The sequence below is a fragment of the Notamacropus eugenii genome, chromosome 3 (assembly GCF_028372415.1).
Source record: "Notamacropus eugenii isolate mMacEug1 chromosome 3, mMacEug1.pri_v2, whole genome shotgun sequence".
NCBI classification, from domain to species: Eukaryota; Metazoa; Chordata; class Mammalia; order Diprotodontia; family Macropodidae; genus Notamacropus; species Notamacropus eugenii.
The window spans coordinates 185,185,786-185,212,785 of NC_092874.1; the positions used below are offsets into that span (position 1 = coordinate 185,185,786).

The window sequence follows — 27,000 nt, forward strand, 5'->3', positions numbered from 1 at the left end:
CTTCATTGTCTAGTACCTTTCAGCAAGATGTCATTTTCTTCCTTACCTCTTTTGCTCTATTTTTGCTTTTACTATATCTGAAATCAGAATTGCTATTCTTGCTTTTTTTTTTACTTCACCTGAAGCATAATAGATTCTGCTTCAGTCCCTTAGCTTTATTCTGTGTCTCTCTGATTCAACTGTGTTTTTTGAAAAGCAACATATTGTAAGATTCTGAGAGTTTTTTTATCCATTCTGTTTTCTGCTTCCATTTTAGAGGAGAGTTCATCCCATTCACAGTCACAGCTTTGATTACTACCTCCATTCTATGTTTCCTCCTGCTTGTCCTTTCTCTCACCCTTTCCCACCTTGCCAGTCTTTTGTTTCTGTATACCACTTCCCCTAATTGGCCTTCCTTTCTGTGAGTCCCCATTCCCCATCCCCCCTCACTTAGTCTCCTCCACTCCTACTTTCCTATCAGGTAAGATAGATTTCCATTTTCAACTGATTGTGCATATTATTCACTATTTGAGTTAATACTGATAAGAGTAAACTTCATACAATGTCCATTGCCCACCCTCCCATCTTCCCTTCCAATGTAAAACATCTTTCTCAGCTCATCATATGAAATAGTTTACCTCATTCTACCTCTCCTTTCATTCTGTTCTCTTTCTCATCTTAATTATTTTTCTCATTCCCTCAAATTTACCTCATAACCATATCCTCTGTCTATGTATATTCCTTCAATCTGTACAGTTAGTAATATAGTTTTTAAGAATTACAAATGTCATTTTCCCATGTAGGGATGTAAACAGTTTACCTCTATTGAATCCCTTGTTTTCTTTTCTCTTTTTACCTATTTATGCTTCTCTTGGGTCACGATGTTGGAGGTTATGTTTTTAGCTTAGTTCTGGTCTTTTCCCTAAGAAATCTTTAAATCCTTCTATTTCATTCAACAACCATTTTCCCCTTGATGTACTATGCTTAATTTTGTAAGGTAAGTGATTCTTGGTATAGCCCTAGCTTCTTTGTGTTCTGGAATATCATGTTCCATGACCACTGATCCTTTAATGTTGCAACTGCCAAGTCCTTATGTGATCCTGATTATGTATGGCTCCCTGATATTCGAGTCATTTCTTTTTGGCCACTTGTAGTATTTTTCCTTGAACTTATTGTTCTGAAATTTGACTATAATGTTCCTTGGGATTAATATTTTGGGATCACTTTTCTGTGGTGATAGGTGGATTCTTTCAATGTCTATTTTGCCCTCTAGTTCCAGAATATCAGGGGAGTTTTCCTTGATAATTTCTTAAAAGATACTGTCCAGGTCCTTGTTTTGATTATAGCTCTCAGGTAGTCCAAGGACTGATAAGTCTCTCCTGGATCAATTTTCCAGGTCAATTGTTTTTCTCATGAGGTATTTCACATTTTCTTTTCTTTTTTTTTTATTCTTTTGAATTTGTTTGCGTAATTCATGATGTCTCATAGAGTCATTAACTTCCACTTGCCTAATTCTAACTATTTAGATGTCATTTTCCCCAACTAGCTTTTGTACATTTTTTTTTTTTTTTTTTACCATTTGACCAACTATACTGTTTAGGGAGCTGCTTTATTCAGTGAATTTTTGTATCTCCTTTTCCATTTGGCAAATTCTACTTTTAAAGAAGTTTTCTAAGTTGTTTACTCTTTTTTTATATATAATTCTCTTGCATCACTCTCATTTCTTTTCCCAATTTTTCTTCTACTTTTCTTGTATGATTTTTAAGCTCCTTTTTGAGTTCTTCTATGACATCTTTTTGGGCTTGAGATCACTTCCCAATTTTCTTTAGAGTTTTACCCATAGGTGTTTTGCCACCGTTGTCCTTTTCTAAGTTTGTGTCTTGGTCTTCCATGTTACTTTCTTTTCCATGATCCAGTTCTTTTGTGTTGTTTGCTCATCTTTTCTTTTTTCTTTCTCCTTTCTTTTCAAGTTGAGCTCTGCTCCCAGGGTGGAAGGGGCACTGTCTCCTGCTTTTTGTGCTAGTGTTGCAAGTCCTGGATATTTGTCTTATACTGAACTGATATTCCCCTGAGGCCCCTGGGGGACCCTCATGTCTGGTGTTGCACTGAGGCGGGAGGGTAAGCATTGGCTGATACTTCTAGTGGTGGTAGGGCCATGGCTATTTAGCTGGTGCTGAGTTGTGCTCCTAGTGGTGGTGGATGTCATGTTCTGAAGCCCAGTGGCATGTTTCTGCTTTTTCCTATGGTTACACTGAAGTGTGTGGAGGTTTGACCTCTGGAGGCTGCCTATTTGCCCAGGGCTATTTTGAATCCTGGCTGGCCAGACTTGGCTGAAAGCTGTCTGTTTGCTTAGGCACCCACAGGATTAGAGTCTACCTGTTTCTATGAGAGGCTGTGCTGCAGCACGTGAGGGTCTGCCTACTAGAGGATATTTGTGTGCCCAGGGCTACGCTGAATCACATGGTAGTTCTCAGAGCTGTAGTCTGCCAGTTCCCCTGGCTATGCTAAGGCACATGGGAGTCTTGGTGCTGGTGTTTGCCTATATCACCCAGTTCAGAATACCATGCTGGTTTGCTGAGGTGGGACTTGCTGTGGGCTTACTGGGAGGCTTCATATTCTGCACTATGTTCCCCTTTCACTTGTGTAAGATGGACCTCTCCTGCCAATTCTTCAAGTTTCTTGGGCTGAAAGATTATTTCACCTCTTCCCTTGGCTGGTTATGCCATTTTGAGGATTTGTTTTGGAGTTCTTTTTTATGGTTGTTTGGAGGTGAGTATGAGAGAACTATAGTGATTTATTGCTTACTCCATAATCTTGGGTCCCCTGAAGTCTCTAAATTTCTCATTTCCCTTTCCAATGTGATTGTCAGAGTTATAGAATAAGGGAATGTTATAGATATAGATTACTGAGAATGAAACTCATTCTTAAAGCCCTAATGTTAACATTTTAGATAAATGTGAGAGATATGTGGTAGGTGAGAGATATGTGGTAGGTCAAAGTCTGGTTAGTTGTATGAAGAACTACCTAAAAGTGGAGGGTTTTAATCTATTAATGTTCAATTTAGAAAGAAGTCTCTAGTGGAGTGTCTCAGGGATCGGTGATTGAACGTACATTCTATAACTTTTTTTTTTTAAATCAACAAGTCAGGTAAAGACACAAATGATTTTTCTGTGGAAGAGGAATTAGAATAGATGGTTGACTTCAGATGAAAAATTTAGGAGCAATAGATGATGGTTGTGGTTGCAGAGAAATAGATTTAGGATGGAAATGTTTCCTTGCAATTAGAGCTGCCCCAACATAGAATGCACTGCTTAGGGCTAAGGGAATTTCCCTTACATGAGAGTTCTTTAAGATAAGACTTGGAAATCAGTTATCAAGTATAATGTAGAAGAGTTTGTTTTCTAAATATGGGTTGGAGTAGATAACCTATGAGGTCCCTTTCAACTCTGTAATTTTAGGATTCTGAAAGTACAGTGAAGGGATTGTCATATGCAAAGCTGAAAGGAGTTTAAGACCTCTCTTTGTAGTCTGGGGCTGTTTTATTTTCCTTTTGTATTCCCTGTATCTAACATTATTTCTGATGTAAAATAAACACTAAAAAATAAATTGGTTGAATTGAACATAGTCTGACCCTATCATTGTTTGAATTAAGAAACTGAGCCACAGAGACTTCATGAGTTGCTCAAAGTCATCCATAGCAGCAAAAGAAAGGTTCAGTCCTATGTCTTCTACTATCAAAACCACAACTCACTGAATGTGGGGATCAAGACAGAGAAAGTGAGATAAAAAATAACTCAAATTTTGATCCTGGCTTCCAGAGGACAAATAAGGAAGTCAAGAAGTGTGATAAATTTTGGAGAAAATAGTAGTGGGCAATGGGTGATAGATTTGAAATCATGGAACCTGGGTTTGAATTCTGGTCCTTCTTAGTCTCTGTATGACTTTGAATAAGTCACTTCTCAGTTTCCTCATTTGTTTAAAAAAATAAATAGAAAAAAGAAGGCAAACTTTGGACATTTCTCAAGATAAAAATCTATATTCTTTTGATGCTAATGAATTTACTTGATATTCTAAATGTGAAATGTAACAATAAAGCCTGAGAGATATGTCCATTAACCAGTTAGACATGGGATTGATTCTTGGTCTGAAGCCAGATATAGAGATTTAGGAATAATCTGAAAAGGGATTAAATGTGGAACCAATGAGAGTGGATGAAATTATTGAGAGAGAAAGAGATAGCTTCAGGTAGTTTACTCAACATCACCTAAACACATCATATGTTTGGCTTCCTAATCTAGCGTCATTCTTTTTGCTGAAACTACACTTAAAGTTCCGTCTCATAGAGACACCTTTTCCTAGGCAGGAAGCCTAGAGCAACACTGGCTTTCTACTATTCCTGGGAGGTAGGGCACTCCCCTGGTCTTTTCAAAACTGGCTTGTTTATATTGCATCTACCAGCTGGGATACCCTACGCTTGCTCTTTGCTAATTTATATATTACTCTTCTTACAAGACCTAAATTATATCCCATGCCCTCTCACAAGCCTTCTCCATCTGCCCCAGCTCTTGGTTATCATTCTCTCCTATAAATTAGTGCACTGCCTATGCCACTCATTTGGTATTCAACCTATGCTATTTATTGTTTACCCATATGTTTATTTTCCCAAGTAGATTGTATGATTCTTGTGGCAATGGCAATACTTAATACTTCTTTCTTTCCTTCATGTCTAGCATAATGTAGAATACCAGCATCAGGTATTCAATAAATGTTCATTGGTCTAGGTGATATTGATCAAAACCAGTGGCTCCTAAAAGAAACTCAAGAGTATGCATGCAAGGAAACTGTCCTGTGAGATTCTATCTAATGTTTCTGTTTCCACTCCAGTGCCAGAGCATGATATCTGAATAAGACAGGAAATATTTGGTATCTTCAGTTAGAAATCATTAGGAGTAATGGAGGAGTATCAGTTATAGTCCTCAGTTCCACCCATCCTTGGTTCTATGATCATTTCTCTCCTCTGCACATCTCAATGGAATAGGCAACTTGCGTGTATTAGATCTAGTCCCGTTGGCCCTGCCCTGCACCCAAGTGACTTGGACAGGCCCTGTTATATTTTCTCTAGTTGTGGCAATATTTTCCCTGTCACCATGATATAGAAAGGAACCTAAGTTAAAAGGCAGAGTTAATTCTATAGTTCAGTGATTTATCCCTCTGTGGTCTTCCCAAATCCCTAAAAAACTATGCAGCTGTCAAATACCATCAGAATTTGTGTATATAATTAAGATGGAGGAGTTCCTTACAGTGTTTTTCCCACTTCCAGTGGAAGTTTGGCAACCAGCAAGACAAGCAGATACATAAGTGATTCCATTTTCTCCACATATAGGATCCCATTCTGTCTTTGAACATGTGCATCCTGAATTGCAATTTGAAAAGAGAGCTCGTTCATAATAAGAGACTTGCCTGGTTCTGTAAAGAAATGTAATAATATACAATATTACCTCTCAGCAGGACACAACCCCCCTACCCAACCATGAATTTTTAAAATAATGTCCTTTAGTTGAATTGGTATGCATGAGGACAACATCTGTATAAAGCATTTTTCAGGAAAAAAAAGGTGACCAAAGAAAATACTTGCTCATCACTCTATTCTGAAAATATTTTAGGTACTCTAGTAGCTACATAAGCACTTGAGATTGGAAGCACCAGGATATAAATGCTACAATCTCTAATTTTTGAATTCTAGTCAACCTTTATTGAGTTCCGCTTTTACTTAGATTTGCTTCTAAAGTCCCTGAGCAAATGTGAGACATACACAAAATGGCCAGGGTAGCAAGCACCAAGTGCTTTTTTTTTTTTTTTTTAACAATTTAGCACACTGGTTCAGTGGATAAATAGAGCACAGTGATTATTATAAGGTAATTCCCTTTCAGAGTTGTTATCACAATCTCAATGTTGATATTGCTTGTGACAGGATTCTTGTTTGGATCAGACCCACGATTTCATATGACCATAGAAACATGGATATAGTGACTGAAGGGCTCCAGAGTCCATCTAGTCCAACCCCCTCATTTTACAGGGGAGGAAACTGAGGCTGAAGGAGTGTAAGTACTAAGGTCATACACTGGGAAGCACCAAAGAAACTATTCAGAGCCATTAGTTTTTTTTTTCACTTTCCCATGAAATTCCCAATAAGAAAGTGCCTTTTGCTGATGCTGATTGGCATATATTCTGCAACCTGTCTTAGAGAGTTTTCTGGGAGCACTCATAGGGTAAGTGATTTGCCCAAGGTGACAGTTAGTATGTGTGAGAAGGACTTAAAGTCGGGTTTTCCTGATGCTGAAGCCAGCTCTCTAGTCACTATGTCAAACTGCATCTAAGTGGTGGTATAAGGCAAAAAAAACTAGTAATCACATTTATTAATTTCATTTCACAAATATTTATTTCATACCTATTACATTTATTTACTGTAAACCCAGTGGGTGCTGGGTAGTAGGTACCCTGGATGATACAAAGATGAATGACACTATCCTTTCCTTAAAGGAATCAATAATGAATGAATGAAAAAATAAATGAAAATGTATTTACTAAGCACTTGCTATGTACCAAGCACTGTGTTAAGTGCTTGGGATCAAATAGAAATTCTGATAAGGGGATATAATACATATATTGTTTTTTATTAACATTAAATTATTATTATCAAAAGTAATATCAGTATTGATAAAAATATTTTATTTCTTTATATTTATCTTATTAAATTTATTATTTGTCATAATAATAATACATTTATACATTACTTTTGAAGTTTGCATAGCTCATACATCACAACAACCCTTTGGCATTAACAGTGTGAGATGTATTATATCCCTTTTAACTGAGGCACAAAAATTTAAGTGACTACCAGTTTCACATAGTTAATAAGAGTCAGAGATAGAAATTGAAATTAGGCCTATGGACTCTAAAGTCAGTGTCCTTTCACTTCAGTAAGCTGCTTCTTTTCTATAAGCTGGTAGCAGCCCATAGTCTTATCAGGAGGTATAATACATTTTAGCATGCTTTATATATTTGAAATAGCTCTGCAGATCAATTGTATGTGTCTCCCTCCTCCATCCTCTCTCCCATTCATTTTCCCATTGTCTCTCTGATCTTACCATAGAGTATGTCTTCTATGCCTCCTTTGTTCATACATTCATCTGTTCTTTCATCCATTCATTCTTTCACTCCCCTCTTCCTTCAATTGTCTTCTATGAATGTAATTCTTCCTCCTCCAGTTCTAATCCCCACACCCTCACTTTTCTCAGGATGCCTAGAGAATTTTCTGCCAACTCTCATTTAGTTCACTCGCAACATCTTGTTTCTCTAGTTTCCTTCAACTCTCTTTTCTCAGTATTATGGGATCATGGATTTAAGGGCCTTAGGGATCATCTCCTTCAACCTTGTCTTTTTACATACAGAGAAACTGAGATCCAAAGGGTTCAATGACTTGCCCATGTTAAGACAGGAAGGATAGGTGATAGAAGCAAGATTTAGAGACACGTCTTGTGTCTCTAAATCCAATAAGCTTCCTGCTGCACCAGTCTGCATCTTATTGTTCTCTTACTTTCTAATTCCTGCTTGTTTGTTTTACTTTTTTCTCTTTTCTTGATTTCTCTATTTTACAGTTTCTTCCATCTAAAAGCTTGGGAGTCTTTGGGTTTGGTCATCTTGCTCCTTCCTTTCTCAGCTAGAAACCTTGCCATTTTAGTCTTATACCCTCACATTCGAAATAAATCTCAAAGGTAGCTTTGAGGTGGTAAGATCAGACTAAATGATCACTAGTTGTGTCAATGGGGATTATTTGCTAGGAAAGGACAATATTGCTCCTGTCAATAACAACATTAACCCATTTCCATGGCACTCTAAGGTCAACAGCCTTACAATAGCCTTGTAAGAAACAATGCAAACATTATTATCTGCATTTTCCCATTTGAGGACATGGGCTAAATAGCCTTGCTATTATGTGGTCACATGTCCCAATATATTGCACTTACTTTTGGAGGCTTAGGCAATCACATAGGATAAACAGATTGGATATTAAAGTTTAGGCTTTTATTTAGAAAAAAAAATTAGCACACAGGAATAAACTCACAGCTTAACTTGATATACTAGGGAGCATAGAGCAAAAAATACCATACAGTTAGCTCATAATCATTAAAGAGACAAGGTACAACCTGACCTCAGTAGGGGTAGAATACATTTGTGACTTAGTCATTGAGGTAGGTTCAGATCAGAAAAGGAAATAATTGGGCCAGAACATGAAGTATTGTTCCTTGTCCTTCATTCTGAAGAGGGCCATGACATGAGGAAGGAAATGAGAAGTTATTCATATTCTGTGACGAGAGTGAGTAAAGAAGTGATAGGCTGTCAGCCAAGTGGACTCTGCAAAGAAAAGGCTGCTTACCAGTTATAGAAAAACTCCAGGGTTTTTGCTGCTTGTCCTTCCTCCTAGAAGAGGACTATGATATCAGGGAGGTGCGAGCAAATTGGATTAAGTGAATGCTGACTATGCAAAGTCACCAGTCTCACTTTCTCCTCTGAAGCCATCTGGGTCCTGTGGCCAGATACAGCTCTGGACACTTGGAGATGGTCCAGGTTACAGTGGAGGGGCCTTGGCCTTTGCAAGATAATGTCTTTAACAGGTCTCAGTTTGATGGGGAAAACCCATTCAATGATTAAGGCAATAAAAAATGAGGCCGAGAAGGGCCTTTTTATGCAACCAAAAACCAAATTGATCTAGGAGGGGAAGATCCTCTAGCTTTAATGCCAAAACATAAACAATAGCTATTTACATTCATTCCTAGGCAATCAGGGCCCAAACAATGACCAAGTAGGTCTTGACCCAGGACCTATTATTGATCAAACCAAGAGAGCCAGAGCGATTTAAGGTTAAAGCTGTTCTTAAGAAAGAAAACAGAAAGATGGCAGAAATCAAAATGCGCATACTTTTTGGGCAGAGCGCCCACAGGTAAGGGTGTGATATTTTATTGATATTTTATATGGGCAGACTGAAGAGAGAGAGGGAGACAGAGGAAGGAAGGAAGGAAGGAAGGAAGGAAGGAAGGAAGGAAGGAAGGAAGGAAGGAAGGAAGGAAGGAAGGAAGGAAGGAAGGAAGGAAGGAAGGAAGGAAGGAAGGAGGGAAGGAGGGAGGGAGGGAAGGAGGGAGGGAGGGAAGGAAGGAAGGAAGGAAGGAAGGAAGGAAGGAAGGAAGGAAGGAGGGAGGGAGGGAGGGAGGGAGGGAAGGAAGGAAGGAAGGAAGGAAGGAAGGAATCCAGCTCCCCAGTGGGCAACTACTTTTCTACTTGCAGAGATGATTGTTTGTCCTTCATTCTCTAAGAAGACCAGAACATCACAGAGGTGATGCCATGACCTACAAATACAAGTGAATTGGATTTAAGTGAGGGAGGGCTGTGCAAAGTCACCAGCCTCACTTTCTCCTCCAGAGCCATTTGGGTCCAGTGGCCAGATATAGATCAGGACAACTGGAAATGGCCCAGGGTGTGGTGGGGGACAGGGAACTGATGATTGATCAAAAATCAGTCTCTTGATGGGGCAAGTATACCTGGTAGGTATAAGAATGGTCATAGTTGCACAAACTGAACTGGCTGTTCAGTTATTAGGAAAAGAGGAGGGAAGACTTGCTTAAGCATATCTAATCGGTTTCCTACTTCTGATATTGTTGACAGAGGGATGCCAAATATTTAGTCTAAAATCTCCCAGAACACAAAAATAAAAAAAAAAGGGAAAATGGTACGGGCAGAATGAAGAGTGTTTTTCTGGAATAGATATGGCCTATTGTAAGAAAAACTAGTCCTAGAAAACCAGCAGTTTTTGTACTCCATTCCTACACAAAATAAAAGAAAAATGATAATAAATAAGAATTGTCTATAATATATTTTTTATTCTTCTGCAGTCATAGTGGAACAGTGGTGGAAATGAGGGTAAAAAATGCTAAACTCATACAGTTTTAAAATAATCTATGAACTTAGCTATTAGAAATCTAAATGTGAAATTTTTATCTAGCAACCAATGAGTTATCATCCTGCTCAGGAAATGAATCATATTGACGTAAATTTTTTTTTTTCTAAATGAAACTAGACAACAAAAAGAAATTGTGACTTAATAGAATGATGGCTCATAGATTCTCTCAAGAAGAACAAAAAGAAGCAATAGTTGCTGTTATTGTGCATTCAAGAGCACCAAGAAACATGACTTAAAAGGCCAGTTAGTCATCTCATTTTGCAGTAATCATGACAAACATTTTCAAGAAAGCCACTGCTAGCTTTACTTGCTGTTTTTCTTTTTCTTTGTTGCAATGAGAGTTTCAATGGTTGGAAGAGTTTAAAATGCATCAATAAAACAAGGACAAAAAATGAATAGAAATGAGTTAAATAATTGTTCTTGGAATATCCAATAGAATTCTTCTCTAGTTGTGTTTTAATCAAGGATTTGTTTTCTCTAATAATTCCTTAGTGTTTTTTCAATTTCATTTTCAGAAGTTAAGTTTTATTTTTAGCTCGAACTTTTAATAAGTTTTGTAAATAAACATCTCTTTCCAGTAAGCTCTCAGTATGACAGAATTTAATTATGTAGGGTAAGCTCTGATAGTTCTTTTTATTTCCTCTGTTTTTAATCAAATTAGCTAAAGTTTATTTATTTTTGTTAGTTGTTTTAAAGAAACATTTAATTTTATTACTTCAATGGTAGCTTTATTTTCCCCTTGTTTTCTACTTCTCTAATTAGTCAGATGTTCACTGGGGGATAGAGTGCTGGGCTTGGAACCTGGAAGACCTGAGCTCCAAACCAGGCTCAGGAATACGAGAGCTGTGTGTGACTCTGGCAAGTCTCTTAATCTCTTTCAGTCTCAGCTTTCTGCACCATAAAATGGACATGATAACATCACTTCCCTCTCGGGGTTGTTGTGATAATCAATGAGATAATATTTATAAACCACATAGCCCTGTGCATGACACATACTAGGCACTTAATAAATGTTAGTTTACTTCCTTTCCTTAATTGAAAATTTTGTTTTATACTTAGTGTTTATGAATCTGTTAAATATCTACTTATAATTGTGTGATCACTTTATCATTCTTTTTCTGTTACTATATATTTTCACACATATAATTTTTGTCCTCTGAACACTGCTTCACAAGTATCACAAAACTTCTGGCATTCTGCCTTATTATTGTTTTCTTTCACAAAGCTGCTAATTACTCTAGTAATTTTGCCCCATGACCCATTTATTATTTAGGCTGTAATTATTAAGTTTACATTTAGTTGTGTTTCTTTTTTTTGTCTTCTCTGTTTTCATTAAATTTTCATTTCTTCTGTTTTGTGAAGAATGGGTTTAATATTTCTGCTTTTTCATATATTTAAGAGAACGTAAGAGCAAGTGGAAGTATGGACTTGAAATTCTTTTTTCTGACTTTTTCTGAGGGCAGTATAACCAGAGTGATGTTTTGAAGCACTTTGACTTGATTGGGGAGGGAGTGTCTTGTGGGTAGAAAAAAACCAAGTGATGGGTTTCTTGGGTGCATGTCCTTGGGCCCAATTCTACAATCACATTTCTCTTTAAAACTCACCTTTCTCCCTAGCCTCAAAATACTATCCCAGGCAGTTTCTCCCTCAAGGACACAGCCTGCCCTAGCAACAACCATTATCTCCCTTCCTGCCATAGTAGCCAACTGTACCTATAGAAGTCATTAGTTTGAACCAGCTGAGTACTGAACTGACTGTCACTGTCTTAGTGACATTTGCTACTCATTGACCAATCATATGTATCCTAGACTTGGACATACCTACACTCTCTTACATTTATCTTGTCTAACAAGACATTGACAAGAGAAACTTGATTTTTTGCTGGTCAGCCCTAACCGCTGGTTGACTTAACGATATTTCAGGCCTAAAACTACACCTCCAGGTAGCCCCTCCTTGGGCTATTTCCTGATGAATTCTGAGTAAAATACCTACACAGTAGATACCAAAAGCGCATGTTCCTTTAAGAACTTAACCACTCCCTAATGCATCCCAAAACACCTAGTTAGTATATTTGGCACAAGTGATAACTATAGAATATCCTGTATATTCTGTACCCCTGTACCCCTCTAAGGTTTGCAGGTTCCCTAAGAACGCTTGCCCATGCTTTAGTTCGTGAGTTCTTTCCAGACAATCTGCCCCTGGTACCCTGGTCTTTGTGGGAGTCTCACAACCCCCTTTCCAGTCTTCATCACAAGCAAGTGAGAAATACAAAGAAGCAAGCTTGGAAGATCAAAGGTGGGCAGGTAGAGAAGAGGGGAAATTGGGATCAAAGCTGCTGCCACAGTGTACATGCTTAATAATGCCATCAAGGATTAATGTGAACATGACTTTACATGTACATACACAATACATATACACACACATATGTATATCTGTTTATATATACATATGTGTATGTGTATACATGTGTATATATGTATGTATGTATGTATACTTTTTGCATTGGTACTTTCATTATCAAAGGTATTGATGTCCAGAGTTTTTGTATATACTCTAGGAGTATGTAGGAGAAATCAATGGGGCATACAAAAAACTCAGTTCTTAGAAGACCTATATCTGCAACATTCCTTTCCCCTGCCTTCATCTAGTTCAGGTTGTGCTGGATGATTAGCCTTATGCATGATATATACTTCTCCAGGCAGACATACAGGAAGGCAATCCTTCTCTGCCCAACTACTATATGACCTTGTCCTCCCTACATCTCACCTGCTACAGCTGCAGCACACCCCTCATATATTGCTTTCCCTGGTTACCCATATTCCCCAACTCACTGAGTCCCAGGCTTCAAGAAAAAAAATAAAAGCATGAACGTGGTATTTTGAGAGGAGTATGGTATCCTTCTAGAGACTTAACCAGGAGGAAGAAAAAGCAGTACATGGGAATGTGCTCCCTACTTTCTTAGCTCTGCCCAAGAGAGTAAATTGTCGTACTGTCCAAAACCTTGACCAAACTATTTCCAGGGGATAATGGGAATATATCTACCCATCTCCCTGGAGTGGGTGGGAACACCTGTTCTGGCTCTCATTATCAGAGAAGGATGGAAGACTGAGTAGTGCTTCCTCAGCAATTCCCTCTACCTTTGGAAGAGGTAATAACATACCACCCAGACCTCCTTGGGGCTCAGGTTACAAAAAGTACAGTTATACCAAACCCTACTTTCCCCGGAGTGTGGAACACTTCTAGGACCTCAGTCTCAAACGTAGCTTTGGGCCATTTACTTAACTTCCCCACACCTTTGTTTCTTGCCTGAAAATTGAAAGAGTAGGACCAGATGATCCTTTCAGACCTGGATGTAATCTGTGCAGCGTTCCTCTTATGCTCTTGGAATACACATTCCCTAGGGCTCAGAATAAATTTGAACTAAATATTTTTGAAAGAAACACCTTTTTACAAAATCCAAGCAAAATGTTCAGATTCATAGGGGACAAATAGAAGTTACAATCAAACGTGTCTCTAATTAGACTGTAAGTTTTTTGATGATAGGATCCGTGTCTAATTAATTCTTTACATTTTCTTCAATATCCTGTATTGTATTTTACAGCCAGTAGGTATTTAATAAGTCAAGGAAACTTGGTTTCTAGTCATGGCTCTTGCATTATTCATATGTGGAGACCAGCAGAAAATCACTTCAACTCTCTAAACCTCTGTTTCCTAATCTATAAATTGAGGGATTTAAACCAGATTATTTTAGGTTCCATTCATTCCAAAATCCTGTGATTCAATAACTCCAAGTCATAGGTATAAGAGATTGGCAACTTTCTTCTATCTTGTATGCAATATACTTTCCCAGAGCACGAAAGGCAAGCAATGAGAATCTCAGTCGCATACAAATTTGCATAATCATCATAACATACCCTTGGTAGGAGATAGTTAGGCCAGCCACATCAGAATTATCACAGCCCATTGCAAACAGGGAAAGCATTAGAAGGTAGCCAAAGAATGCAGATCCCAGATAGAGTTTTGAAGCTCCAAACACACTGATTCTGAATTTTTTCAAAATTAGTCCCCCAGAGAATATTCCAAAGGCTACTGCAGGAATATTGATAAGTCCTTAGGAAACAAAGAAAAAATTATTATGAAGTGAATTGGCAAATGTTCTACTTCATATTTCATAAGCATTTCTATATAACTGAGTAGTCTATGTTTCTTGAATATTTGCTTTTTTAAAATAATGAAGGAAGTAGAAAATCATATCCACTAACAGATAATATTTTTTTTATCATACTTAATGGCTCAGAATTAGAGTTGCAAAGTAAGAAATTTATACTCTACTATGAGTATGCAGGTCAATGGTCAATTTATTTTTCTTATTGTTTAGTCATTCAGTCTTCTCCAGCAATTTGTGACTCTGTATGATGTTTTCTTGTCAAAGATTCTGGAGTGGTTTACCACTTCCTTTTCCAATGGATTAAAACAAACAGAGGTTAAATGATTTGCCCAGGCTAACATAGCAAGTGAGTTTCTGAGGCCAGATTTTAACTTAGATCTTCCTGACTCCAGGCCCAGCACGTTATGCATTGAGCCATCTTTCTATCACCAAGGAAAACTGAGGCTAAATGATTTGCCCTGGTCACACAGCAAGTAAGGCCAGAATTGAACTCAGATCTTCCTGACTCCAGACCTAGCACTCTATCCAGAGAGTCATCAAACTGTCAATTGGACCTCACAAATGTAGCCCCAGAATTCAATCCATTCTAACTCCATCTCAAAGATACATGTCTGAATAGAATGACAAAAAGTTATGTAATAAAATAGATCTTGAATATTGACTAAATACATAGAAGTCTATGAGTTGTTTGTTGTCCTCCATAATTGAATAGGACCAAGATGTTGGGGTCAGTATGCAGTGTACAATGTGCCTGACTATGGCTGATCGGAACACTATGAGCTCAGAAGGCTCTACCACAGGTTGGGTACAAATAGTGCATCTAGAGTTCATATGAAGAAGTATATCAGATACATGGTACAAAAGCAGACATAGTCCTTGAACTGTGAGGAGAGGGCTGAGTGTAGACAAAATTATGATGTTGTGAGTTCTTCATCTTCCATAATCCCCTTCTCCAAGTTTTATGCGGCTCCAATCCCTTGGCTAATGCTGTCCTGGCTATCTTCAGGTGCGTTGTACCATTTCACTTTCCTCTTATTAAAACCTGCTTTCAGGAAAGAATCTGAAACTCATTGATACAAAAGAAGAAATTGAACCTCTTCATTTTAGAAATGAGAACTAAGGACCACATAAGTTACCTCACTTCCCTAATATCATCCAAGTAGCAAGACCAGGATCTGAAATCAGATCTTGTAATTTCAAGCAGACCACTCTTTTATAATACCCCCCCCCTGCTCTTTTTATTGACAGTAGTTTAAATTTTGACTTCTCACAGTAATATTTCCATTATAACAGTATTAAAATTGTAAATTAAAGGAATGAGTACCAACAGAAAAAAATTACAAGCATCACATAATAGATAAGGAGAGTATTTTGTGCAGCAGATCTTCCTGATATCTCAGAAATTTAGCACACTCTACCTAAGTTCATCAGGAATCTGATGCTTTCTAGGGAGATGAAAGACTGAGAGCTAGAATACCAGAGACTGTAGATTCAGAGTTGAGGTTACACAGTCTACCTTTTAGAGAGAGAAACAGGTTCAGATAGGCTGTTTAGGCTGTCTGGTTTGAACTGAGGACTTCCTATCTCCAGTCTGGTATCATATGCACTATGCAACACTTTTTGTTGTTGTTCAGTCAATTTTCAGTCAAGTCTGACTCCTCACGATCCCTTTTTAGGATTTTCTTGGAAGAGATACTTGAATGGTTTCCCATTTCCTTCTCCAGATCATTTTACAGATGAAGAAATTAAGGCAAGCAAGGTTAAGTAACTTGCCCAGGGTCACACAGTAAATGTATGAGGTTGGATTTGAATTCAGGTGTTCCTGACTCCAGACTTTTTATCCACTGTGCCACCTAGCTTCCTACTATGTAACTGCCTTCTACAGAGTTCAAAAGAAGAAATGTTTGTGTAATATAAATATTAAGAGAAAATGTTATACTGATAGATCGATTAGTGGGTGTAGTGAGAAAATTATTGGACTGGGAGACAGAAGATGTGGATGCTGATATCTGCCACTTACTAGTTACAGGAATTGAGGGCATCACAATTTTTGAAAGCCTCAGTTTCTTCATCTGTCAAATTTAAGCCATTGGGTTACATGATTTGTAATGTCTTTTTTAGTTTTTATATTTTAGGATTCTAAAACTTCTAATGTTAATTGTGTTCTGAAAAATCTCATCTAGTCTTAGCATGCTTTTAGTTCAGATAACGTCTGGGGTCCTAGGGCAGTTTTAAGGTAAAGTTGGGTTTTCAGGTTCACTCTTGAGACACTATTAACTGAACCAGAGATCTAGGCATAGTTTAAGATGAATGTCAATGCCTTTCTAGACCTGAAAAACACTAGCTTTGAGAGAAAAATTTTAGCATAAGTTTCCTCCATGTGTGAGTTTAATTTCCTGGGACCACTTTTGATCATAGGAAAGTGAAAATGTCAATTACACCACGGACTTCTGAGGCTGAGTTGGTTCTAAAATTAATGAGATACAGCAGTTCTCACAGATTTACACCTAACAGTACGATCCATCTGGATGATCCTCGATTAAAAACAAACATTTCCTTATTTTGATAATTACATTTTCATTTATATCTTCCTTTTTTACATCACCAAAAATTCTCCCAATATATTTCCCTCTTTCCTATAGCAGAAATCCATTTCATATTACAATAACATTTTTAAGAAGAAAAGGAAAATAAAAAAATCAACAAAACTCATCCATTTTACATTGTGAATATTGGTTTTGCTTTGCTTAATAGCATGATTCCAGTTCCTATAGTTTTGTATTTCTTGGATGGCTAGTAAATTTTGTTTTAACCCTTCGGTTTTATTCTATGCATCCCTTTGCTCTTTAGGTGTGTTTCTCATAAGGAAGAGACTGTGGAAGGAAGAAATTTTATAAAGAGGCTTCTTTTTTAGTTAATTCAACTCATCACTATAATGTTATTGTATTAAAGTTGTGAAAGGTTGGGATTTTCCTCTGTCTCTAATACTGTTGTTATTTTTTTCGGAATTAGATATTTTCATTCTTCCTCTGTAAAAACAGATAAGTACTTTATCTTTTCAGCTATTTTAAATTAATCTACTTTAAAGCAATTCTTTTCCTACTAGCTCTTTTCCTTTTGCCCTTCCCATTTCTTGCTTCCTTCCCTAGTTTAGGAGTTTTGTTTAACTTATTAATTAATTTTCCTTCTTCCTCATTCCTTTAAAATTTCTCCCTCTTTAAAAATAGTCCAGTAGTCCAAATGGGTACATGATTTAGGTATAAAGAGTGATACCATGAATAAACTGGAGGATCAAGGAATAGTGTATTTATCAGATTTATGGAGAAAGGAAGAATTTTTTACTAAAGAAGAGATAGAAAGCATTATGAAATGCAAGATGGGTAATTTTGATTACATTAAACTGAAAAGTTTTTGCACAACCAAACCCAATGCAACCAAAATCCGGAGGGATGTAGTAAACTGGGAAAGAATTTTTACAGCTAAGCTCGGGGATAAAGGCCTCATTTCTAGAATATATAGAGAACTGACTCAAATGTGTAACTATACAAGTCATTCCCCAATTGATAAATGGTCAAATGATATGACCAGGCAATTTTCAGAGGAAGAAATTAAGGATATCTATAATCATATGAAAAAATGCTCTAAATCACTATTGATTAGAGAGATGCAAATCAAAACAACTCTGAGGTACCACATCACACCTATAAGATTGGCAAACATGACAGAACAAGAAAATGATAAATGCTGGAGAGGATGTGGGAGAGTTGGAACACTAATTCATTCTTGGTGGAGCTGTGAGCTCATCCAACCATTCTGGAGAGCAGTTTGGAACTATGCCCAAAGGGCTACAAAAATGTACATACCCTTTGACCCAGCAATATCGCTACTAGGACAGTATCCCCAAGAGATCATAAAAATCGGAAAGGATCCCACATGTACAAAAATATTTATAGCAGCACTCTTTGTAGTTGCCAAAAACTGGAAGTCAAGGGGATGCTCATCAATTGGGGAATGGCTGAATAAATTATGGTATATGAATGCAATGGAGTACTATTGTGCTGTAAGAAATGATGAACAAGAAGACTTCAGAGAGGCCTGGAAGGACTTATATGATCTGATGCTGAGTGAAAGGAGCAGAACCAGGAGAACTTTGTGCACAGCAATGACCACAGTGTGCGAGAGTTTTTTCTGGTAGATTTGGAATTTTGTAATAATGCAAGAACTTATTTAAAAAAAAATCCCAATGGTGGTTTTCTAAGGCAAAATCCCTTCTACACTCAGAGAAAGAAATATGGAAGTCATTCACAGAAAGTAGCAGATCGTGTGTGTGTGTGTGTGTGTGTTTGTGTATTATGTTTTGATCTGTTATATGATTTCTTCCATTTATTTTAGTTCAACTACATAGCATGACTATAGTGAAAACATACTCAGTAGGAAAGTATATGTAGAACTTATACAGAATTGTATGCTGTCATGGGGAGGGAGGGGAGTAGCGGGGGGTAGGTATGAGGGGGATAAAATCTTAATTTTATGGCAGTGATTGTAAAATATTAAAAAATAATAATAATAACAATAAAATTTTAAAAAGTCCAGTAAAATCATCCTCTATTTTCTCCTTCAATCTATCATATTTGTTTTTTAAATTTTCATTTTGTTTCTCTTGATCACATTATTATACACTCCCCCCATTTTTGTCTATTCTAAACTTTTATTCTTTCACTTTTGCGTTCATTTATTCCTTCTTTAGTCTCTGTATTCCTGAGGCAATTAAACTTCGAAGGCACCAATACTTTTTCTGCTTCTAAAGTTTTTTGTTTTGTAAAACTTACCCTCTCCTTTAATTTTTTAAATTGTTCTTATTGTGCCCACTCTAACAAATGTACATTCCTATAGGAAACAACTTGAAATGAAGTATTGCTTAAGGTAGGATTTGTTTCTATCTCCCTGATTGTGCCATTCATTACTCCCTCTTTTTCTCCCTATGATCATTTTCCCCCACTTGGCAAAAAAATGTCTTCTCTCTGTTCATGTTCTCCCATTCTTCTGGCTGTCAGCTACCCCCAGAAGTTCTGATTCTTCTTCTCTGAAAGAATACCATTATGAAGTCATTCTCTCAGAGGTGGTGCTCTCTCTAAGCACCAAAACCTTGTAGATTGTACCTGTTATTATACCTTCTAATCTAAAATATCTTCTCCCCAACTTGTGACAGAGCGTTTTTCAGTGGGACTTTCTTCTGTGACTGATTTAAGACTTCAACCTTTCCTTCCTCCTGTTCCATTGCTTCCATTTGCTTCTTTACATATTCTCTTGTAGATTTCCCTTTTTTGTTTTGTTTTATGAGAGAGAGATCATGGAAGTTATTTCTTCTAAATTTTGATTAAGGTACAACACATACTACCTTCTGTTGTTTTCCTGCCCTCTCTACTTTTATGCGTCATTTCATTCTGCACTTGAGTTCAACATAAAAACAAAATAAACAAGCAAACAAAAAAAAAAACTCCACACGTTAATTCACCTGATAATTGTTATAAAATTTAACCCATGTTTCAGGCTCAGTGTTCCACATGATTTCCTCTATGTGGTTTCTGATTTCACTCTTGTCTCACTGTATACTTTTAAAAATATACTTTTTTAAAAAAGTGGACTAACCCTAAGGTGTTAAATTATTGTTAAGTTCTTTTGTGTTCCTTTTTCTTTCTGGTTTTTCTTTCATTTTCTAAGATAATCTATTTCATTACTAGCACTTTTTCCAGTAGCTGATATTTTTTTAAAAGATCTTTTTTTTTGGTTGTTGGTCTGGGTTTTTGTAAAGCAAATAATCTGCTTAGGTCAAGTTTTCTTCAAATGCCTCTTTTATTGAATGAATACCTTTTATTTATACATTTATTCACTATTTATTTATTCATTTGGATTGATAATTAGGCTCAGGTTTCCAGGATATATCACTTTGAATTTTATCTTCAGGTCCTTTGTGTGTTGGAACACATTATTCTATTTCCTCCTGCAATTTCTGATGTATATAGAATAATCTTGTCTGATTTAAATTTTCTTTACTTTATATTTAGTCTTTCCTCTGGTCACTTTTAGAATTCATTATTTATCATTGTAGTTAAGTTTAAGCACTATACAGCTTGTAATTTCCATCATTGTATTTTTCTTTTCTGGAGATAATAATGGAATTTTTTAAGTTGGTAGTTATGTTTTTATGTTCAGAAATCTAGGAATTCTTTAATTTATTATTCTTTCCATGATGGCGTTCAGGCTTTTTGGTTTGTTTTCTTATAGACCTATAATATTTAAGTTGTGTCTTATAGATCAATAAGTTTTCTTGTATGGAGATTATGCTTCATTTTTAATATTGCTGCTTTTTGGTTTTCTTAGTCTAGATTTTACTTCTACATATTTGGATTCCTCATGAGTTATTTTCTGTTTCATTCCTTTGGTGAGATTCATCACCATGAATTCAAGGTTTTTCTGTTCTGTTGATTATTTGTGATTTGTCATTCATAAATTCTGCTTTCATGATTCTAATTTCTCACTTAAATCATTCAGGAATATCCTGCTATAATACCATCCTCTCTTAGGAATCCACATAATTTTATCTCTTCAGGTGTGGATTCATTGTTCCCTGTTGTTTATTGACTTTCCCTCAATATCTCTGATTTTTTCACTTAAATTTCTCACTATTACTGACATATTTGGGAATTTCATTTTCCCTTTATGTTCTCCTATTTTTCACTTTTAAACTCTTTCCTTTTTGATAGTAGTTTCCATTGGGGCCTATACTTCAAAGTTTTCTTGGTCACCTCCCATGCTACGAAATTTCCTTTTCAGTAGTCTCAATTTCTGTCTTAAATAACTTCTGAGTGGACGTAACAGATGGGTCAATTAGAGTAAACCTAAGAGCAAGGGGGAGAGGAAACAGGTAGGGAATCCTAATGTGGCATGTTAGGTCTTAAAGATGAACCTTCTTTGTTATTAGTTTAAGGGTTTTTTTTTTTCATATCAGACCATGAAGATAGATGAAATTTCACTTAATACTCATTTCAGAGATGTCTGAATGGTCATGAGGTTTGGAGAAAATATCTAGTCCTCTGTCTTGTTGCTTCCATCACCTGAAAGTCAATCATTCTTTATATTAATGCATTTTCTAGAATTTCAAGTTTTAAAAATCTGTTTTAATGGGATATATTCTACTTAAAGTATCATTAAATTCATTAGATGTTAAAACATAGAACCTCAGGCAAAGTGTAATATAGTTTCTTTACTCTAGATTATATTATAAATACTCAGGTGAAAGGGAGGAAATGTTTCAGGAACTGAAAGAGTAAAGTGAGTAAATTCTTAGGTATGTGGTATCTTGACAGCAAATTAGTTTGAACCCCATAGACTATGCTGTGGGTAAGGAACCTGTGGACTCAAGGCCTCATCTGGCCCTTTAGGTGCTCCAGTGTGGCCCTTTGACTGAACGCTGTGAAGTTTGGATTCAATTACAGGGCACACCTGAGCACATAGAGGGCCACATGTGGCCTCGAGGAAGTAAGTTTCCCAGCCCTGCATTATGCCAACATGCCTGAAATCTGTTTGTTTGTTTTTTTTACTTTGATACTGACTTTGAAGTCCTGTCATTTTCTCATTGAAGTTACAGGGTAGCTTTATGGACTTTGATATTGGCTTTTCTAAATGGCAATGGGTCTTATCTTACTGAAAGAATACACTCCTTTTTGAAAAAAAACTATATTATGCTCAAGTGTTGGAATGGGAAGCAATAAAAATAGTATATTCCCAGGGATAGATAGACATTTTCAATATAATTTTCCAGATAAGGAAACTAAAGTAGGCAATTAAATGACTTTCCCAAGGTTATACAAATAATTGGCATTGGAGATAGGATTTGAAATGTGGTTTCTTGACTTGAGTCAGAATTTTCTCCCCTCTACCACTACATCCACTGTGTACCATCTTAAATCCTTCTTTGTGAAGTTTTTTCATGAAGTCTAGTGGGATATCTTACTTTCCTGAATCAATTTATCTCCAGTCTGACAATGAAATCAAAGGAAAAAGAGAATTTATAAATAGTAATTTGCTTTATCACAAACTTTGATGCAACCAGCTTCTCTGTTGTACTGATTCACTACCATTTCTCAGGAAACTTCATGTTCACAAGGTTCTTCAGAAATTTAGGTAGAGTTTTCCTAATGAATAAACAAAAGAAGCAGTTCTTTTTTTCGCAAAATACTGCTTTCTTTCTGCCTGAGTAATACCTTCTACATGAAACTTTTGCTAGTCCCCTCAGATGCTAATACTCTGACCCCCCAATCTCACTTTACTTCATTTAAATATATTTAATATAAACTATTTACATAAATATAAATATAACCTATTTAAAGGTAGGGAGAATTTTATTTTTGTATCCCCAGAAGCTAGCACAATGCCTGATACAAAGTATTTACTCAGTAAGTGTCTGATTGATTCTTGTGTTACCTGTTGCCAATCAAAAAAAGTGTAGAATTAAAGTCCATGAAGCAGATATAGGAAAAGGTGACAGAAAGACAGAAGGTATCACCTTCACAAAAAGAGGAAAGAAGGACAAAGTTGGTGTCAAAGACAGCAAAAAAAAAAAAAAAAAGGTCAGATATATTGGCCAAATCTTTTGCAGTTTACCTTCAACTTGTACAGTTTCTTACCAGTATCTTCAGGCTACTCCCACTGCCAGTCTAGGAACTGATATAAATATTAACTTAAACTTAGTGTCTCCAGCTGAAAGCAAGAGCTGTGTGATTTTTCCTTTGTATTTTCACACTCTAAAACACCCTACAGTCCACTGATATAGTAAGCAATTAATGTTTGTTGAAATATATTGAATGTCTGTGTCTATATAGGCAACTTCAGAATAAATGCATACCTAAATGGATAAGAGATAAGGTGACAAATCTAGTCACAAATTCTAACATTTTCACAAACGAATCATGCTATGAGCAAATATGTATAGATATGTAGATATCCCTATTGAGCCATCCTTGAGATGGCCCAAGGATAAACATTTTTTTAGATGATCATGTATCTGCTAAATTTTACTTTGCTCATTTAATTCTGACGATCACGGCTCTAGTTCAAAACCTGACAAGCTGGGAGTTTGTAACATAGTTCTTATGAAATCATAATAAATTTGAAAAATGCATTTATACTACTAATATATTAAAATATAGCATACTTCTTCCCTCCACTGGTGAAGGTTGGAATATCACCATGGCTTGGTGAATAGTTTCAAGATTTGCTGTGGTCAAAATTTAATATGATATGGTAATAAACTTTCTAGAGAGATAAGCTTCTTTGAGTGTATCTGGACTGATCCTTAGAAAATGAACATAGATTTCAGACACTTTACTTTGAACTATAATTTGTACAGTTGCGAGTTATCTTTACTGTGATCATCTGTTGAACCAACCAATGTGTAAAGTCAGGACTAGGAATGAAATGAAATAAGGTGGAACAATATGAAAGAAACTAATTATTTTCCAGTTCAATGAAAGTAATTCAATTCAAAAATTATTTATTAATTAGTGGAGTTCTTAACCCAAATCAGGAAAAGCTAGGCTTGAATCACACTCATTAAAAGTGTGACCATGGATAAGATTGCCGTCTCTCTGAGCCTCAATTTTCTCATTTTTTAAATGGGGATAATATAACCTATCTGAGAAAGTCCTGTGTTTGAGGTATTGAAGGAAGTAAAAGAAAATGAATTGGTAAGAGAGAAAAATTTAAAACTGCAATATTTGACAAAGGAAGATTGTTTTTTTCACTTAACAACCCCCATAAGCAGAAAACATAAATTTAATTGGGTTTCTCTGGTAAGTAAGATTGTGTAAATTTTATCCTGGCTGGCACAGAGCAAAATATGCACCATTTACTGATTATCTGGCTTGAAAAGAAGCTAACACCATGATGGTGAGGGACTGAAGAGGACCTAGAGGGAATCATACTGTAAGAAAAGAGAAACCTGGTTCAAAAAAAGGTGTGTTTGTGTGTGTGTGTGTGTGTGTGTGTGTGTGTGTGTGTGTGTTTTGGGCAGTAAAATTACTGAGAGCCATCTTTATGCTGTTCTAGGTGATCTCTTGTCAAGTTTTTTCTTCCCTCTCTTTTTAATTGATTTTGGAATTTTTAATACTTTTTAATTTACCCTCACACTTTATTATATTCCTATGACAAATATAAAAAAAGATATGCTATTCAATACTGATGACACAGTAAATAGTCATTTTTTGAAATGCTAAATTGTAATGGCAAGTAAAATAGGATCTTTTGTTGATTTTGTTTTAGTATAATCAAGAAATATAATGCCTCTATTTGAATGTGATTAAGGAGAATCTTTGCTACCCATTGTCAGACCTGGGAAGATTTGTAGAAAGGTCCATGCCTTTTGAATGAGGCACTGGTTCTCAAGGGACATGATGCCCCATGGCAATAAAAATTGTATAAAGACTCTGAGATGTTGTTTTATTTTAGAGCTTACTGACTGAAAGTATTTGACCAGAAGAGGACTCTGGGAAGCCACTAAGAAGCCCCCTGGTTTGAAAAACCCAAATGTCTGTGCTTCCCTCTCTGGTAACTATTGTCAGACAGTTGCACTTGTCTGTTGAATTATGATCAGGCACAAGAAGCTGTGTCTGTTGACTTTCTGATTTCTCTACATTTTCTTAGTTCCCCTGAACTAAGTGAAGGATACATGTGCTTGGTTAAAGCAATGATACATGTGGTTGATTAAAGTGATTGTTAACCCCTCAAAAGTTGCCTTTCATTTTATGAATGCAGATCTGAGAACCTGTGATAGCAGGCTCCCCTGTGTATATTGGGGTGCTTAATGATACATCAATCTCTGCCAATAAATTTTATTTGAATGCTATAGCTCAGCAATATAACAAATTTTGGTGTGTGATTGTAGGACTACATTAATAATAATTTGTAGATTTCCTTGATCTTGTTTTCTATGTGTTACTTAAAACATTTCTATATTGTTTCATTATTGTATCATATTACATTTGATTTTGTTCAGTATTATGATTTATTGAATATTACAAGCATGACTCAATGAACATATGCATTACAATTTACATGAAAAATATTGTAATATTTCCTCCTAGAAATTCATAGGGGTCTACTGGTTTTAGGAATAGACCCAGTGGATAAAAATAAGAACATTATGATAATATTTTTTTAAAAAATCCCTGAATTGGGAGACTTCAAGTTAATTCACATAGCAAACTTAATGCTGGAGAGATCACTCTGTTGGTACTCTAAAAATTAACTGATGCACTTATCATTCAGAAACACTGAATCTGCTGACCATAGTACATAGAATCTAAGAACTGGTCTATTCTTCCTCTTGATTAGAAGGAAGAGGAAAAAAAAAGGAGGAAGAGGAGAAGGATTAGTCAATACAGTAGAAACTTTCATGAGAAAAGATTGAGAGTAGCACTAACTCAAAGAGATACCTCAACTGAGAGTAGGACAGGAGCTAGGTCTCCTACACAAGACCAAGAAGTCCCTGCCCTTCCCACCCCCAAATCCCCACAGGGGCAAAAGAGAGGTTAGATATCTCCAAGTTAAGGAATATCTTGGTCCCTCTGCAATTTCCTATGGAAATAATTCAAGATAACCACGGAAAGGTACAAAAGATGAAGCCGTCAGGGAACCTTTTGAAGGTGGGACTATGAATAAAACTATTCTACCTGAAAAGGTAATGAGACACTATAGGTTAAGAGGGCCAGATAAAAGTTCCTAAAAGAGCCCAGCTCTTCCACAAACACTTTATCCATGATATAAAAGGGAGCCAAAGGAAATATTGATCAATATATCCAAAGAAAAACATCAGTAATTTTTTTTCTATTTCATGTCTGCTCAACAAACCTCTTGGAGCCTTTGGGTGCTAAAAGCAACTGACTTTCATGGCTTCCTTTGGACATATGACATTTCCTTCAAGGCCTGAAAGGCACTTACCCTTCTGTGTTTGAAAGTTTACTTCATTTCTTAAGGCATCAAAAGATGACATAGCTATTGGTCAACAGAATTGCTAAACTATATATGCTATTGCTTGAATATAGTATGGGGTGGGGGGAATGATTGGTAATAATCTAGCAGGAGAGGAAGATTCAAAACTATTGTAGCTTTCAAAGTAAGATCTCTTCTTGGTGTCTTGGAGTCAAAGGAGAGAATTGTTAATTTATTTTACCAACTTCCTAAACAAGATGGAATACATTTACCATGACTTTGCTGGATATCAAATTAAGTAATGTATAAATGAAGAAAGTTAACTGGTTGACATCCAGGCAGACATCTGCCATTTCCTCTGGTCTATTTTTAAAGAAAATAATTTTCACAGAGGTTAAGGATTGAATGGACAGTGAGAGTTATATCTCAAAGAAGGAACTGCCCAGCCCACAAAATGAGTAGAAGGAAGAAAGTGACTGATAGCTCTAGCTATCTAGCAGCCAGCCCAACAATAAAGCCACACAATTGTATAAATGAATACAAAACATATTAAAAATAATTGCACAGGTCATTAGCAATTAGCTGGGGTATTTGGAAAGTCTACATGTAGGAGTTAGTGCTTGAGATTGATGGAGTGCTTGGTTGCATGTGCTTGGGCCCCAATTCTAAAATCACATTTCTCTTTAAAAATCACATTTCTCCCTAGCCTCAAAATACTATCTCAGGCAGTTTCTCCTTCAAGGACACAGCCCACCCTAGCAACAACCATTATCGCCCTTCCTGCCATAGTAGCCAACTGTACCTATAGAACTCATTAGGTTGAACCAGCTGTGTGCTGGCTTAACAGGCT

At 36.4% G+C, this 27,000-nt stretch overlaps 2 protein-coding genes across 8 annotated transcripts in view; one reads left to right on the plus strand and one right to left on the minus strand.

Moving 5' to 3' along the window:
* SLCO1C1 (solute carrier organic anion transporter family member 1C1) overlaps positions 1-27,000 on the minus strand; it is a 111,342-nt gene that overhangs the window by 20,093 nt on the left and 64,249 nt on the right. For 5 of the 6 annotated variants that reach the window (XM_072653568.1, XM_072653566.1, XM_072653565.1 and 2 more), the window contains 2 exons: positions 13,909-14,104; positions 5,280-5,445 (listed from right to left, as the gene is read on the minus strand). In XM_072653568.1, coding sequence (XP_072509669.1) covers positions 5,280-5,445; positions 13,909-14,104 — 362 coding nt within the window. The remainder of the gene's footprint in view (positions 1-5,279; positions 5,446-13,908; positions 14,105-27,000) is intronic. The other variant, XM_072653569.1, reaches the window with a different exon arrangement.
* LOC140533617 (uncharacterized) overlaps positions 2,442-27,000 on the plus strand; it is a 39,079-nt gene continuing 14,520 nt past the window's right edge. For both annotated transcript variants that reach the window (XM_072653571.1, XM_072653573.1), the window contains exon 1: positions 2,442-2,748. The gene's annotated coding sequence lies outside the window, so the exon portion shown is untranslated. The remainder of the gene's footprint in view (positions 2,749-27,000) is intronic.